Source organism: Lupinus angustifolius, chromosome LG01 (genome assembly GCF_001865875.1).
Source record: "Lupinus angustifolius cultivar Tanjil chromosome LG01, LupAngTanjil_v1.0, whole genome shotgun sequence".
In the NCBI taxonomy this organism is placed as follows: domain Eukaryota; kingdom Viridiplantae; phylum Streptophyta; class Magnoliopsida; order Fabales; family Fabaceae; genus Lupinus; species Lupinus angustifolius.
In genome coordinates this window covers 26,601,069-26,618,246 of record NC_032009.1, presented here as the reverse complement: position 1 = coordinate 26,618,246, position 17,178 = coordinate 26,601,069, and the positions used below count along the sequence as shown (strand labels likewise).

General features: G+C 34.4%; 1 protein-coding gene and 1 long non-coding RNA gene across 2 annotated transcripts in view; one reads left to right on the top strand and one right to left on the bottom strand.

Moving 5' to 3' along the window:
* Window positions 1,239-17,178, top strand: part of LOC109358992 — an 18,361-nt gene continuing 2,421 nt past the window's right edge. The window contains exons 1-3 of the long non-coding RNA XR_002109021.1: window positions 1,239-1,256; window positions 10,515-10,518; window positions 15,958-15,962. This is a non-coding gene — a long non-coding RNA (uncharacterized LOC109358992). The remainder of the gene's footprint in view (window positions 1,257-10,514; window positions 10,519-15,957; window positions 15,963-17,178) is intronic.
* LOC109358977 (actin-7) lies at window positions 1,361-4,404 on the bottom strand. The gene is made up of 5 exons (XM_019603474.1): window positions 4,262-4,404; window positions 3,070-3,140; window positions 2,596-2,989; window positions 1,905-2,518; window positions 1,361-1,816 (listed from the first exon to the last, which is right to left on the bottom strand). Exons 2-5 carry the CDS (start codon window positions 3,127-3,129, stop codon window positions 1,751-1,753), a joined length of 1,134 nt encoding a protein of 377 aa, XP_019459019.1. The 5' UTR covers window positions 3,130-3,140; window positions 4,262-4,404; the 3' UTR covers window positions 1,361-1,750.

Sequence of the window (17,178 nt, the reverse complement as noted above, 5' to 3'; positions counted from 1 at the left end):
AATTAGAGTTTAATAAGTTTAATTGATTAGGAATTGTAATATGATTATAACAATTCAAATAAAATAAAATTGTTTATAATATTAAAATTAAAAAGAATATTAAAAAATGAATAAATATTCTATTAGATTCTATATTCTCTAATATAAATATTTTTAAAATTTGATAAATAAAAATAATAAAATTATCTATATATATATATTATAAATATTTATTTATTAAAATATTAGAATTATATACATGTAAATAAATAGTTATAAATATAAAAAGTTTATGAGTAAAATCAAATTAAACCCCAATAAACTAATGCATTAGACTAGTGAGCCTGCAGATGTGAGAATACTTGTACAGTTATACTATCCGTTATAATAGTTTATTATCTTTTAATCAATGCTAAAAGAGAGAAATCCTTTCAGAGGATCTTGGGATGCTAGATGCAGCTTAGGTTGCGCTAACCAGTATAAATAACTGCGTTATTCTTCTATCTTTTTATCGTTTTTATTTTGTTACTAAAAGTAGGGTTTTTGATTTGATGAAATTATTTTTTTTGATAAATGTTTCGATATTTATTATTTACAAAAGTTATTATTAATGCTCTTAACCCTTCTTTGCTTTGTTTGGTTAAGAAACAAGTTTTTTTTCTCGAAAATAGCTAAGGCACAATTTATTCTGTTTGTTGTGTCTTCATGAAATATATAAACTGATGTATTAGATTAGTGGGCCTGAAGATAATTTGTAAGAAAGAATACTTTACATAGTAACACAGGCTCTAAAAGCAAGAAATCCTTCAATTGGTGGACGTAGTACGAGTTGAGATCATATAAATCATTGTGTGATTCTTCTATTTCTTTATCATTTTTAGTTTAGTACTAAAAGTGGGGTTTTGGATTTGAAGAAAATATTTTTTTAAACATTTTTTTAATATTTATTATTTACAAAAGATATTATATGCTCTTTAATCTTCCATTCTTTGCTTTGTTTGATTAAGAATTTTTTTTCCAAAATAGTTATGGGACACAATTGAGATTCCATTTGATGTGTCTGTGAGACTTAAACTGGAATATATAACACCTACTTCAACTTTGCTTCAAAGTACCATATAAGTGAGACCACTACTGCAACCTTGGAGTGGGTAGGTATCTGTGAGTTTGTCCAGTTCTTACTTCTTAGCAAAATAGGAGAAAGGGAAGCAACGTATTGACGTTAAATATGTGCTAATATAAGTTTTCTCCTTTTCATCCTTGAACTCTAAGAAATAGTAACAAAGCTTGTGTCTATATACGACTTTTGTGCCACTCATCACAGGCACCCTTAATTTCTCCACAGCGACTAATTCATCATATATAAACTCAAATGTGAATGTATGAGAAAGTAACTGAAAATGATATAAAATTTGTTCCACAAATATAACTATTAACATTAATGATCCAAGAGGGAAAGTCCTTCAAATGTAAACCTTAATTAAGCAAAAAAGAAAGGGAAAAAAGAGTACATCACAATCACTTCCTTGCTACAACAACCTACTTAAGAAGTTGGCATGAATGAACCTAGGATAGTCCAAGGCAAGAAATGCCTCTAACTATCTGCCCACCAGACCCAGCCACACAATATGAAGCATCAGCTGAGGATAGACCCTCCTTAAATGATACTTCCTCGACTCTTATCCGCAGCAACATTGTTAAAATGACACGACACTGATACGAAAAAGCAACTAGTGCAAAAAATAACTCACCATTAAAGCATCTTTTGTACTTAAAAGCATTTCCTGTGGACAATGGACGGGCCAGACTCATCGTATTCACCCTTGGAGATCCACATCTGCAAAACCAAAAAAATGTTATAGAGATCAATATAAATGGCAGTATGGCACACACTTGGAAGAGCTATGGTATGATAAAATAATAACCTGCTGGAAGGTGCTGAGGGATGCAAGAATTGATCCTCCAATCCAAACACTGTACTTTCTCTCTGGTGGAGCCACGACCTTAATCTTCATGCTGCTAGGAGCAAGAGCGGTGATCTCCTTGCTCATCCGGTCTGCAATGCCAGGGAACATAGTAGAACCACCACTAAGAACAATGTTGCCATATAGATCCTTTCTGATATCCACATCACACTTCATGATAGAGTTGTAGGTGGTTTCGTGTATTCCAGCAGCTTCCATCCCAACCATAGATGGCTGGAAAAGGACCTCTGGGCAACGGAATCTCTCAGCTCCAATGGTGATAACTTGTCCATCAGGAAGCTCATAGCTTTTCTCTACTGAAGAACTGCTCTTGGCAGTCTCAAGTTCTTGCTCATAATCAAGGGCAACATATGCAAGCTTCTCCTTCACATCACGGACAATTTCTCGCTCAGCAGAGGTGGTGAACATGTACCCTCTCTCAGTTAGGATCTTCATCAAAGAATCAGTTAGATCACGACCAGCAAGATCCAAACGAAGGATGGCATGGGGGAGAGCATACCCCTCGTAGATTGGCACGGTGTGACTCACACCGTCACCAGAGTCCAAAACAATACCTGTTTTTTAAAGGAATTGATTTAGGGAACAAATGATTTGACAATAATAAGGCAGATGGTAATATACAAATACAAACCAGTTGTGCGTCCACTTGCATATAGGGAAAGGACAGCCTGGATGGCAACATACATGGCGGGCACATTGAAGGTCTCAAACATGATTTGCGTCATCTTTTCTCTATTGGCCTTTGGGTTGAGAGGAGCCTCAGTGAGAAGCACTGGGTGTTCCTCAGGAGCAACACGAAGTTCATTGTAAAATGTGTGATGCCAGATCTTTTCCATGTCATCCCAGTTGCTGACTATACCATGCTCAATAGGATACTTCAAAGTAAGAATACCTCTTTTTGATTGGGCTTCATCACCTACATAGGCATCCTTTTGACCCATTCCAACCATAACACCGGTATGTCGAGGCCGGCCAACAATACTGGGAAACACAGCCCTTGGAGCATCATCACCGGCAAATCCTGCCTGTACCAAAATAAAATTAATGAACCAAGACTCACATGCACATACACATTAAAAAAATCTGCAAACTACTTGGTACTAACCTTGACCATTCCAGTTCCATTGTCACAAACAAGTGGTTGAATATCCTCTGCATCAGCCATCTTTAACTAACCTGCAAAAAACATCAGGTTCCACAAAATAAACAATGTCAGTATCAACAACATTGTATGAACAACACAGTTATAGCATCCTCTGAAAACTATGATTCATTGCAAAGACTATCTGTTTCAAATCAGCTAAAGCAATGGTACATTGCATAAAACACAAGGACACACATCAGAACAAGAAGAAAGCAGAGAAATATAGTCGTTTAGCATTTGCAATAATTGTTACTAAGTTCTCTCATTAACTACACATAAAGCATACCAAAAGAGAATCATGTAATAATAATGTAAAAGGTTAAAGGTATCAAACCATGTACCCGAATAAACTTTATACCTGTACCCATATAACATGCCCGATAACTATGCTTTCAATCTACTTTACTACACACTAAAATAACAGCGTTGTCTTTAGAAGGAAAAGAATAAATTGATAATTTTATTTTTTGTGTAACTACCATAATTTATAAATTAACATAAATTATCCACAACCTCATAGAATAACGGTTCCACACTATAGACGGATGAGTAAAGCACACGGAACTTGTAATTTAAGAGTCTCAAATCTCAATTAGAATACAATACAACCTCATCACCGACGAATTATCAATTACTATCGCCCTAACCACCTAACAATATTTTTTTAATCTCAATAAAGAATAATGATTATTAATAATAAATAAAAAACATAAATTCTCCCAAAATATAGATCAAAGCATAAAGCAGAACCCGGAAACAGTGCCGACATTGACATATAACAAAACAAATCGTCCAGATCTCTGAGCTGAAGTAGATCGTAACTATATAAAGTGAGTGTTAAACAATATAAATCAATAAACTATAGATCAACTACACAGTCCTTAATCTAACTATATTTTTCAGCAATCAAACCATAAGAATCAGAATAAAATTCAAAACACGGTTCTGCTATAGTATGACGCAATCTCACACAGAGAGAAACACTTCAAAATAAATATAAACTCTAAATATACGTTTTCGAACTGATTCGAAGAATCAGAAAAAATGAAACACATAGTTTGCACCGTTTTATGATTGAGAACTAGAATGCAGGAATAAAATAGACTCGAGTAGAAGAAAATGATTGAGATCCAATAAGAAGATAGAGAATTACCTTTGAGATAAGAGAAGAGAAAAACGGTTGAAGAAGACAATGGGTTTGGGACTTCGAGGAAGGGAATAGAGAATGAGAGATGAGAAAAGAGAAATGAGGGATTTATAGAGAGATACTAGGGTGTCTGTGTTTGTGAAGTAGAACGGTAATTGTTTTTCCTTCATGGTAAAATGATTTTCAAATAATTATTTTTCGAAATTTTATCTATAATAAATTTAGTTGATCTGAAATCATGACAGGGCTTATAAATTTGTGGAGCAAACAGTGGTTTAGTACTACAAGATTATACTAATCCTCAAATAGATTAAATAATTGGAGTTTGATTTATGGAAAAAAATATTTATTAAGATAGACAACTATATTTCAAAATGGATCTTTATTCGTAAAATGAAAATATTATAATGGTTTCACCAAAAAATATATTATGACTCTGACAATTTTAAGGAGAATGGAAATTAATCATAATACATGTTTAATTTTTACATCCTTATTTTTTATTTGTGGGGTAGGTTTTCACAATTGCAAAATATTCTTTAAAGGTGTTTTTATTCAATTAAAGTTATCTTAATAAAATTTCGGATTAATAATATTATTTTAATGATATATAATTTTTAAATCATATCTATTAAAATCACTTAGAAATTATTAAAATATTTTTACAAATATTCAAGTGGTGCATATGCAAACAAGTTTATGGATGTAGCATTGTGAAAGCAAAAGAATTGTAAGTTTTGACAATAGATAATAGCCAAACTTGGAAGAAGACCTATGATAAATATTATGAAATTATAATGGCAGGAGGGTAAGTGGTTCCGGTTTAAACTGCGAAATTGATGGAACCGAATCGAATCAAATTGCAAAATATGGTTTGGTTTCGTGGTTCGATTCAGTTATTTTTTTAAGAACTGTTTATCTTCGATTCAGTTTATAGTTTTAGAAATTTAGGAACCGTTGGAACCGAACCGCTTATTAAATAAATACATATTAGGGATTAAGGAATGATGTTTTTTTTGTTTGCTACATGTATCCTCGCACTGGAGGCAATCCTGTCTGAGCCGGGAACATCCACAGGTACGTGAGGCTAACTCTCCCAGCCTGACATTTTTTTCATCCACAAGACTCGAGCCCGAAACCTTGCTTAAGGGGAATCAAACATGTATTACTTGAACCAACGTCAGTTGGTAAGGAATGATGTTTTGTTATTGTTTAAATTCTTCAACCTATTTTCTAACTTAAATTATCATTTTTTGTGTGAATTGTAGTGTTATATATGTTACTAAATTGTTATTAAGTTAGTATTATATATGTTATTAGTTACTAAATTGTTTCCTAATGTCTTATGATTTAGAACATATTTTCTAACTTTTGTGATATTGAGTTTGAAACTAACATATATCATATATTGTTATAAATGTATTGTTACATGTGTTACTAATTATGAAATGTAAGATCATAAATGTAACTATTATATATTTTGCTAATTGATATATATGTTACAAATCATGAATTTTATCGTTAATGTTCGTTAATGTTACTAATATATATATATATATATATATATTACTAATTGTGGACTGTAGTATTATATGTGATAATTCATTATTTTTTATCAATCACATAATTGTTATATATGTTAATAATAAACAATTATGAGTTTCAAATTTTTTTACATATTTATATATGATTCATAATTTTTTATAATAATAGTAGTAATGTTTATCCTTTTATGGATAAACAATATCTTTTGTAATACATTTTAAATTTTCAATTGATACCAGATTTTTTATAAAAAAGTAATTGAAAAAACGGTGAAACAGAACCATTCAAGAGCGGTTCAGTTCGGTTCTTATAGTTAAATTTTCAGTTAATTGAACAAAATCAAACCATATATTGTTGATCAGTTCGGTCACTAAAATACATAAAAAGCCAAATTAAAATTTTACACCCCTAATAATGACTCAAGCCATACAAAATCTTACAGAGAACTTAAGTGAAAACACATTCATTTTTAAGGACATGGAACTTAATTAAACTCAAAATATATATAGAGTTGATAAGGTTAACATTTTCACCAAACTCAAATATTAATGATATGTATGAGAAAACGTGTTTCTATTTTAATGGTTGACTTCTTATTGATAATTATATTAATTCTATATTTTTCCTTTATTTTGTGTTAATTATGGATATTATCTTATATTTTCATTATATTTTCTATTATTATCCCAAAGAACGAAAATAACAAAATGCAGTAATACCTTTAAGTTTTGACAGGTTAGATAATTACTTTTCAGTATTGTCTTTATAATGAAATATTTAGAAATATATTATAATTAATAATAGCTATCAAAGTTTTGACGTTTTTAGTTAAGATGAGAATAAGCGGGGGAAATATGAGTAACGAAATAAAAACGAGATAAAAGTAGTCTTGAAATCGAAATTCCGAATTAAGAAGGCGAAGGACACGAGGGGGAATCATTTCCACCACGAGAGAGAAGATAGGGTGATCTGGATGGCTGTCTTTCCTGGCCTTTTGTTCCAATGAATCTCTCTCCATTATCATTACCCTTTATATTTGTATTTACATTTTTACAATATTATTCCCCATTTATATTTATAAATGAATAAATGTGAAATAATATATTAATTTTATAAATGAATAAATGTGAAATAATATATTAATTTTATATAAATTTTTACAATTCTCCAATTCTTTACTCTGGAAATGCACATATATTAAATTCTTTCAAATCTTACAACCAAATCTCATTTTCTAATATTAATGGGTAGTTGGCTATAGTACGTGTACCATTTTTCATGCATAAATTAGATTACGAAGAAGAAAAAAATTTGGTGATACAAGAGCTAGTTCCATTAGACTATAAATGTTTCAAAATCAAATAAGATTGTCTTAAAAAAAAGATATATGTGGCTAGAACAAATAAAACCTCTTCTAATTCTATAGGAAATTTTAGTGCTTACACAAAATTTATATTCCAAGTTTATTTGAAAATAACTTTTTGTGTGTAAATATAGAAGTTCCTCTATAGTATATACAGATTCCCTGCAAGTGCCTAGAAATGGAATGCTTATATTAGAAACGAGAGAGAAAAAAGTCCCTTTGAACCGTGGATGACTCACTTTAATCTCTTGCACTTCCCAACTCCCTCCGTCGACCTACAAACAGTGATTTAAAAGGGAGCCAATTGAAGTTCACATATTAGATTTATTCAATTATTATCTAAGAGAATTATATATTGATTGTTTAACATATATTTAAATAACCAACAATGTGTTGGTCTAGTGATGTAAAGCTACACTAGATCCTCAGAATGACTAAAATGTTAAGGGTTTGATTTTTGAGAGTGATACTTATTAGAAAGTGTATCTATGAACCCAAAATAGATCAATTCTTTATTAAAAAAAGGTGATAGATACCCTTGGTAGTACCAAAAATAACAATAAGCATATTTAAGCTAGATACCAATAAAACTCATCACCATTGATAAATAGTTGAATCACTTAAATATACAATTTTTATATTGATGATGTTTTTTTTTTACTTTACCAATTTGGTCTCTAAAAAATTGAAATACCTAGATCATTTCAAAAAATATCAAACATGGGTCAAATTAATCATTTTAGCATGTTTTACAACATTAATAAAAACTAATTTAACCCCAAAATTTGATTTACATTTAAAATTTTAGGAAATCATATTGGGATTTTTAATTTTTGAAATATCAAAATGATAAAGTCAAAAAACATTATGACTAAAATGTGTATCTAGTAAATATATTATTTAGAGTTCAGTTCATAACTTCATATCATGTATAAAAAAATGTTGGAAGAGATAAATAGTTTCAATAAAATGTTAGGCTTAGACAATCACTTTAATTTTTGGTACTATCAATAGTTCATCTTTTGGGTAAGGAATTAATATTTTTTGGTGCGTGACTGTTATTCTCAATAAATGTTGTTTCTAAGAATCAAACCATTAATATTTTGATCATCATGTGGATCTAGTGAGACCTTACATCTTTATTTATATATTTTGATCATCATGTGGATCTAGTGAGACCTTACATCTTTATTTACATAGTACAACCTCCCACAATTATGAAATTAAGTGTAACTTGTTGTGAAGGAGAATTTTTTTGGAGGCCCTTAATGGATCCCTCACTTAATGTGAGATTAAAAATGAATTACAATTAATGGCCAGAAACCATCTTTTCATGACTAACAACTTATTTGAGTTGAATAATGCTAGGATTAAGGTTGACCTCACAACTTAAAAGTGCTTACAAACTTACTTATAAAATACACACCAATCACATCTTTATACCAATAGTGGGATTCATACTCAAATTCTTGTGAAATATGTGTTGAATCCTTATCAATTGGAAAAATCTAACTTTCATCCTCTCAAAAATTGCGCAGGATATTTATGCCTACAGTCGAATAAAAAATGATTATGTAACTTTCTTGATGTGGTTGGGAGTTATATTGCGAAAGTTGGACTCAATATACCTCATGATCTCTTTATTGTATTTTCGTGAATGATTACATAGCCACTTGCTTTATTATATAGGAAAGCAATGTTACTTGCTACAAAAGCAATATGATCAAAAGGAGAATAAATCCAACTAACTAACTAACAAACTTGCTTAACTAACATAGGGTGAGCTATCTTCTAGAATATACAAAATGTGCCCATATGAAACACACGTGCCAATTAATTGCCCATGTGCATAGAATTTGACCGAGCATGCCTTGTGGCCTTGGTAGGAATCTGGTGCGCCAAGGCTAGTCAGGCCTTGGTAGGAATCTGGTGCGACAAGGCTAGTCAGGGCCATGAGCCTGATCGTATATTGTTGCGCGCCGAGGCTGGTCAGGGCCATGTGCCTGACCGTGTATTGTTGATGCGCCCAGACGGTGTGCATCAACTTAAGCAAGTCTGGTGCGTTAGTCTGTCCGAGGGAGGTAAGCCTGACTCGAGCATCCTGACCGAGGGGACTATGCCTGATGTTTGGCGTGGCCTGAGCTATGTTGTTTCGGTCAAGGGCCTCAACCTGATGCGTTATGGCGCATAGGATCCTGATCGAGCTGGTTGAGCTAGTGGCTCGTGCTGGAGCACGGGATGAGCCTTTGGTGTTGTTGGTGTGAGCATGGGGCACATATCCATGTGGCTTGGTTGGCAAGTCATTGTGGTCATCATATTGATGTTGAGTATGTTCCAATAGCCCCCCGCAAGCTGGAGCATAGATGTTGAGTGTGCCCAGCTTGGAAAACAAGTAATGAAAGGGTGTAGGATCCATAGCTTTAGTTAGGATATCTGTTGTTTGTTGAGTTGTTTGGATAAGAAGAAGGTGGAAGAGCTTGTTTTGGAGTCGTTCTCGAACCACATGGCAGTTAATATCAATGTGCTTAGTTCTTTCATGAAATACAAAGTTTGCAACAATATATCTAGCTGAATTATTATCACAATACAAGAGGGCAGGTTGAGTGAAATGTACCTTAAAATTGGTGAGCAAATAAGTGAGCCATTGGATTTCACATGAGGTAGATGCTAATGCTCTGTATTATGCTTCAGAGGAAGAACGAGCCACAGTGGTATGATTCTTGGATTTCCAAGAGACTAAGGAATCACAAAGAAAAACACAAGAGCTAGTGATGGATTTGCGTGAGTCAATGCAGTCTGCCCAATCTGAATAACTGAATGCCTTGAGTTGAAGAGATGATGTGGTAGGGTAGAATAATCCTTGTCCATGGCTTCCTTTGATGTATCTCAAAACACGAGTGAGAGCTTGTTGGTGAGTGATGGTTGGTTGTGCCATGAATTGACTTAGTTGTTGCACAACATAGTTGATATCAGGTCTTGTGTTGGTTAGGTATAGGAGTCTTCATACCAATCTTCTGTATGCTGCTGGATCAGAGTGAGGAGTTGAGGTGTCTTGGTGTAGCTTTGTGGTCTTCACAATGGGTGTTGGTGCTGGTTTTGAAGCCAGGAAACCAATATCTGTAAGAATATCAAGTGCATATTTTCTTTGGCACATGGTGATGCCTTGTGTGGATCTAGCAATTTCTAGGCCTAGAAGGTATTTGATTGGGCCTAGACCTTTAATTTTAAAGTGAGTGTCCAAGCATAGTTTAACCAAATCAATTTCCTTTTGGCTGTTACCAGCTAACACCAAATCATCAACATATATAAGCAATGCAATAAAAATAGAGTCAAAAGCCTTAGTAAATAAAGAATGGTCATGATGAGATTGTGTGTACCCAAGGGATATTAAGCACTTGGTTAACCTAGTGAACCATTGCCTTCCAGCCCGTTTTAAACCGTAGAGGGACTTATGGAGTTTGCAAACTTTGTTTGGGTTTGTGCATGTGACACCCTGAGGAATGGACATATACACTTCCTCATGTAAATCACCATGCAAGAAGGCGTTGTTGACATCTAATTGATGCACAAGCCAATTTTGTGAGGCTGCAATGGCTAATAGGAGCCTTACTGTGGTTAGTTTAATAACTGGTGCAAAAGTGTCAAAGTAATCAAGTCCCTCTGTTTGGTTTATCCTTTGGCAACTAATCTTGCCTTGTATCTCTCAATCGTGCCATCAGATTTGTACTTAATTTTATAAACCCATTTGGACCCTATAGGGGTCTTGTCAGGTGGTAAGTCAACTATGCTCTAAGTTCCATTTATCCCAAGGGCATTTAATTCATGTTGCATGACTACTATCCAGTGATGGTGCTTGACTGCTTGAAAATAGTGCTTAGGTTCTATATTGGTTTGGACAGAAATATATGTTTTAAATGGTTAGGGGAAATTGTGTTATAGGAGAGGACAGTGGATAAAGGATGACTAGCCTTGGTGGGCTTATTTTGAGTATGGCTAGGGGAGAGAAGATTGCAATGGAAGTCATGCAGGTATACAGGGGCACTTCTATTTCTTTGAGATATTCTAACAGGATTGTTGGTGGCCTCAGAGTTAGTAGGGGTGTCAAGGGCATGATCAGTACCATTGGACTCTAAGGGTAGGTTGTTGGTTTGTTGATCTATTGTGTCATAGAGCATTGGACTGTGGTGTAGAGGAGCAAAGTCATCATTCTCTATTGGTGTGATGGTGAGATCTCTAGTCTGTTTGGTGTTATAAGGGAAGATGTGTTCATGGAATATGACATGCCTAGAAATGAAAATTTCTCTATTTCTTAAATCAAAGAGTATGTAACCTTTAGTGTTGTCCTTAAATCCAAGGAATATGCACTTTCGGGCCCTATGGTCAAGTTTAGTCCTGTGTTGAGCTAGGGTGCTAGCAAAGCACAAAGAGCCAAAAACTCTCAGATCTTGTAGGTTGGGTAGTTTGTCATTAAGAAGTTCATATGGGGACTTGTGCTGTAGGTTTGGGGTTGGCAACCTATTTATAAGGTAGACTGCATGATGGACATCATATGACCAAAAAGTTTTAGGGAGCTTTGATTGGAAAAGTAAGGTTAATGCCACATTTAGTATATGTATATGCTTCCTCTCAACAACCGAGTTCTGCTGAGGGGTTTCCACACAGGATCTTTGATGCATTATTCCTTTCTCCATAAAGAAACCAGGGGTGTTGAATTCAACACCATTATCTGTCATGATGACTTTGATCAATTTTCCAAATTGAGTATGAGCCATTTGGACAAAGGCATGCATAAGATGTCTAACTTATTCCTTAGATTTCATAAGGAACAACCAAGTATATCTAGTATGATCATCAACTACAGTGAGAAAGTACCTATGGCCATGTATAGAAATATTTGCTATGAGTCCCCAAATGTCCATATGGACAATATCAAAAGCATATGAACATCTATGCGTATTATTTGGAAAAGAAAGCTTTGCTTGTTTACCCAAGTGGCAGAAATCACATACAAGATTGTGTTTACAGTCTATATAGCTAAAGGTTTTGCATACAGAGTTAAGTATGTTCATTGAGGGATGGCCTAGCCTAAAGTGCCACAAGTCAAAAAAAGGCAAAGTATTCAAAGTGTTCACATCATGCACTATATCCTAGCTATCCTTAAGGTCTCTCCTAAGCATGTAAAGTCCATTAACAACATCAACATGCCCAATCATCCTCAAGGTAGTCATATCCTGGATAGAGCAATTTAAGCCATCAAACATCAGTTTACAGTGTAATGAGGATACTAGTTTGTGAACTGAAAAGAGGTTATATTTAAAGGTAGGCACATATAATACATTGTGTAAGGCCAATGACTCAGAGAAGATTACTGTGCCTGATATCTTGGTTAGAATAGTGGTTCCATTAGGCAAATTTATAGTGATAGGCCTCATGTGCTTGAAGGTGTTAAATTTTGACAAGAAGGGGCACACGTGATCAGTGGGCCCTGTGTCAAGTATCCATTGATCATTCATACCTGAGGGTTCTTGATGTTCTTGGGCAGGTCTACTTTGAGTGTCATTGTTTGGCATAAGTTGATTTACATTATGTCCATTGCCTGCTTCATTGTTTGATCCAATGCTTTTGAAGAGTGACTCCAATTGAGCATATTGTTCTGACCCAAAGTTGAAACCTATGTTTCTTGTATCAGAGGTTGGTGCCTGATTCTTTTCAATTTTGTCTAAGGTCATGTCTTGAGTTGTCGTTACATTGAATGATCCACTGTCTTGTCTTGATCTTCCTTGAGGTGTGATGGGAGGAAAACCATGCTTAAAATAACATGTTTCTATTGTATGCTCGTTCCTCCCACAATAGGTGCATACCTTTTGTCCGCCATTTCTTTGTCCACCAAAACCTCTGTTAAAGCTCTTGCCAAAACTTCTTCCTCTTCCTTGCATATTACCTCCCCTTTGTCTAGGGAATCTTAATTTCCATTGCTGTGTAGTCTCATTTATGTTGGTGCCAAGTTTGTCGTTTGAGAAGTTGAGCAGTGCCTTAGAGCTTGTTGGGTTGACTTCATCAAATCATCTTTCTTGTTGTTGTACTAGTGAGAATGCCTTGTTTATTTGAGGTAGTGGCTTCATAAGGAGTATTTGTGCTCTGGTTACACTGAATTCATCATTCAATCCTTTGAGGAAGCAAATAACATGTTCCACTTCTCTTTGGTCTCTTATAGCTTTTGTTGATCCACAGTTGCACTTGACCTCACAAATACATACGAGTATCATTCTCAAGGACTCTAGTTCTTCCCAGAGTGTCTTCAATTTGGTGTGATAGGTTGATATGCTCTTCTCCCCTTGCTTCATTGAGTGCAATTCTTGCAACACATCTGAAATCCTGAAGCAATCTCCTTTTGAGAATCTCTCCTTCAAGTCTGTCCATAATTCTTGTGCACTCTTAATGTACATGATGCTTTGTGCAATCTCTGGTGAGAGGGATCTTGTGATCCACGATATGACCACATTGTTGCATCTATCCCACATGCCATACTCCAAAGATGATTGTGGTGGAGGTGTGATAGAACCATCAATAAACTTCAGTTTGTTCTTAGTCTTTAGTGCTCTCCTCATGGATCTCATCCATGAATGATAATTTGTTCCTTCTAGTGGTGGTGTGACCAACACAACCCCTAGGTTCTCTCCTGGATGGAGGAAATATGGGCTATGCACTTCACTAGTGCTCAAAGTGGTTAGCATGCTTCTTTCTTGCTCCATTGCTAATCAATTCTTGGCTGCTTCTTCTTTCTGTTTTGCCTGAATTCTTGGCTATGTCTTCTTTGAATGAGGTGAGTGATACAGATTTCTGCAACTTGGGTAAACAGAGCCTTCATAGAGAAGACTCTGATACCATATTGCGAAAGTTGGACTGAATATACCTCATGATCTCTTTATTGTATTTTCGTTAGTGATTACATAGCCACTTGCTTTCTTATATAGGAAAGCAATGTTACTTGCAGCAGAAGCAATGTGATCAAAAGGAGAATAAATCCAACTAACTAACTAACTAACAAACTTGCTTAACTAACATAGGGTGAGCTATCTTCTAGAATATACAAAATGTGTCCATATGAAACACACGTGCCAATTAATTGTCCATGTGCATAGAATTTGACCGAGCATGCCTTGTGGCCTTGGTAGGAATCTGGTGCGCCAAGGCTAGTCAGGGCCATGAGCCTGATCGTATATTGTTGCGCGCCAAGGCTGGTCAGGGCCATGTGCCTGAGCGTGTATTGTCGATGCGCCCAGACGGTGTGCATCAGCCTAAGCAAGTCTAGTGCGTCAGTCTGACCGAGGGAGGTAAGCCTGACTCGAGCATCCTGACCGAGGGGACTATGCCTGATGCTTGGCGTGGCCTGAGCTATGTTATTTCGGTCAAGGGCCTCAACCTGATGCGCTATGGCGCATAGGATCCTAACCAAGCTAGTTGAGTCAGTGGCTCGTGCTGGAGCATGGGATGAGTCTTTGGTGTTGTTGGTGTGAGCATGGGGCACATATCCATGTGGCTTGGTTGGCAAGTCATTGTGGTCAGCATATTGATGTTGAGTATGTTCCAATAAGTTATGAGAAAAAATGAAGGAAAAAAGAAAGAAAGACATGTCATGTTAAATCTTTCTTTTGGGATTGTGAAATTTAGAGACTAAAGTAATGATATTGTTTTACTCTCTATTTAAAAACTTAATTAATAATGAAAAATAGATAATAATGTAATTACAAAATTTTATTGAAAACATTTAGTTATTTTGATATATTTGGTTTTTCTCTCTTTACCTCAACTACAACATAAGATAGGCATTTTCTAAAGTCATATCTTCCTCTTCAAAATAAGACTCTCATATATAACCCAAAGAATCCAAATTTACCAATAACAAGTTGGTCAATTGTTTACCAAAGCTAGGCCCTTGCAGGTATCAAGCAATGTCAAAGATAGATGTTTAATATCTGAAAACAACACGTGAACGCTAAAAAAGACTAGTCCATCAAATTTATACTCAAATGGTGCCTTCTCCTCACCTTTAAAAGCTTGCATGTGGTTGCACGTGATAGGTACAGGCATGTTACTGTTGCTCGTGGTAGGATATATAATTGAATATTTGTTCTTGCGTTGGCATCTACGGCGCTGGAATATACTAGCGGTATTTTGGAATTAAGGTACACAATACATATATAAAATTGCGAAAAGGAATCATGTTCAGAGAACATGCTTGTATATAAAAGTTGCTTGCATCGTTTATCAATTATGCAATTCTTTTTTATGTGAGACAGACTTTAAAATTAAGGATTGGTGATATGGCATAAGGATTATTGTTTAAGGAATAATAAAAACACACACATAAATGTGTGTAAATATAAACTGCAAAGAACTATAATTCAAGCATATTGGGTAATTTCATACACATGAATTTGCCTATATGAACACAAGCAAAGCAATAATCGTTAGAGGGCAAAATAAGTGAATTCCACGCAAAGATTGAATTGTTACTCTTCGCTTCGCTTTGGTATAACTCATCCAATACAGTATGTGTTAGGTAAAGTTCTTTTGGTAAATGATTTGGATGATGACCCGGTGGGTATATCATCTAATGTTTTTAACCATCATTCACCATTATTTTTTTATAGTCTCAAAAGTATTTTTCATCTTATGAGTAATTGAACAATTTTTTTTTGGAGTGTGCAACGGCTTGTATCATTCACATAAATGGGATCCTTATATTTTGTTTGGTTTCGAGAAGAAAATATTGTGAGATAAAAAGAAAGAGTATGAGTAGAAAGAAATAAATGAGAAAATAAGTTAATTGTAAGAGTTGTTTAATAAGAAAAAATATAAAAGAATTAGAAGCGAAAGAAAATATGTTTATACGAAAAAAGATAAATTTGCCCTTCTTATAAATAATAATGAAGATTTGATAAAGCTAAAAACATTATTGTAAATGCAAAAAACCTCATTTACCATTTATTTTCACTTGAGAGAAGAAACTATTTTTTTCTCACTATTTTTATTTTCTTTCTATTTATAGTCTCTTCTACGAAGGAAACCTTAATCTTTTGCTGTCATTCAGCAGTATTTAAGCATTATTTAACATTAGTTAGAGCTTACTAGCTTTTGTTTGTTCAAATGGAAAAACACTTATTATAGGGGTTAGCATAGTTGTTGTTGAGACGAATTAAGATTTAGCCCTAAATATTGATCAGGACCTTTTTTGAATCTGGACTTTACCCTAGATCTGAAGTTAATCCGATCCAGACCCAATTAAATATAATGCACATACATTTTAGATAAAGAATTCTCATTATTATTTATTCTTATAAATATGTAATGTTGCATATAAATAATATATGTATATAAATATTATTAATCATGTATAATGGTGAAATATTAGAGAATCAATAATACTTTCGATCAAAATGTATTATTACTCTATACACATTTGATTAGAAACTCATACAAACATCATAAGTGAATGACCATGGGACGAGACGGACCGGGTCATGCTTGGTCCCTACCCGACCCTTTTTAAACTCGGACCCAGTCCGAGACCCGATCAGACCCAAATATATTTGGCCCGATCATGATCAGACCGTATCAGCCCCACAATGAAAAAACCAATCCATGAACACCTTACCCCCCACTTGTAACAAAGAGAAGATCATTAAACACAACAATAATAAAATTACAGCCGAAAATATGGTGTATTTTCAAGTTTAGTACAGGAACGTGATGCCCCTTTCACCACTTCCAGAAAACATTAGAACCGCACTTGTATTTATCCTTTCCTTCGCACTCAAGCTCCAAGTCATCAGAAATAAATGGCACTTTCTGCATAAATTAAAAGAAGGAAAGGGAAAAAAAGACTCAATGATAGGCAATTAGGGACAAAAACTTCAAAATAGAAATATCATACCGTACTAAATTATGTATTCTTGAAACATGAGTACACAAGAAGGATAGAAAGTAAATAAATTGCATAATTATATATATA

What these genes read in the sequence shown, in the direction of transcription:
- LOC109358977 (XM_019603474.1), bottom strand. Translation starts at nt 3,129, where the DNA reads ATGGCTGATGCAGAGGATATTCAACCACTTGTTTGTGACAATGGAACT. An exon ending in ATGGAACTGGAATGGTCAAG is followed by an intron (nt 2,990 to 3,069) that starts GTTAGTACCAAG and finishes ATTTTGGTACAG; the next exon opens with GCAGGATTTGCCGGTGATGA. An exon ending in TGCAAGTGGACGCACAACTG is followed by an intron (nt 2,519 to 2,595) that starts GTTTGTATTTGT and finishes TTTAAAAAACAG; the next exon opens with GTATTGTTTTGGACTCTGGT.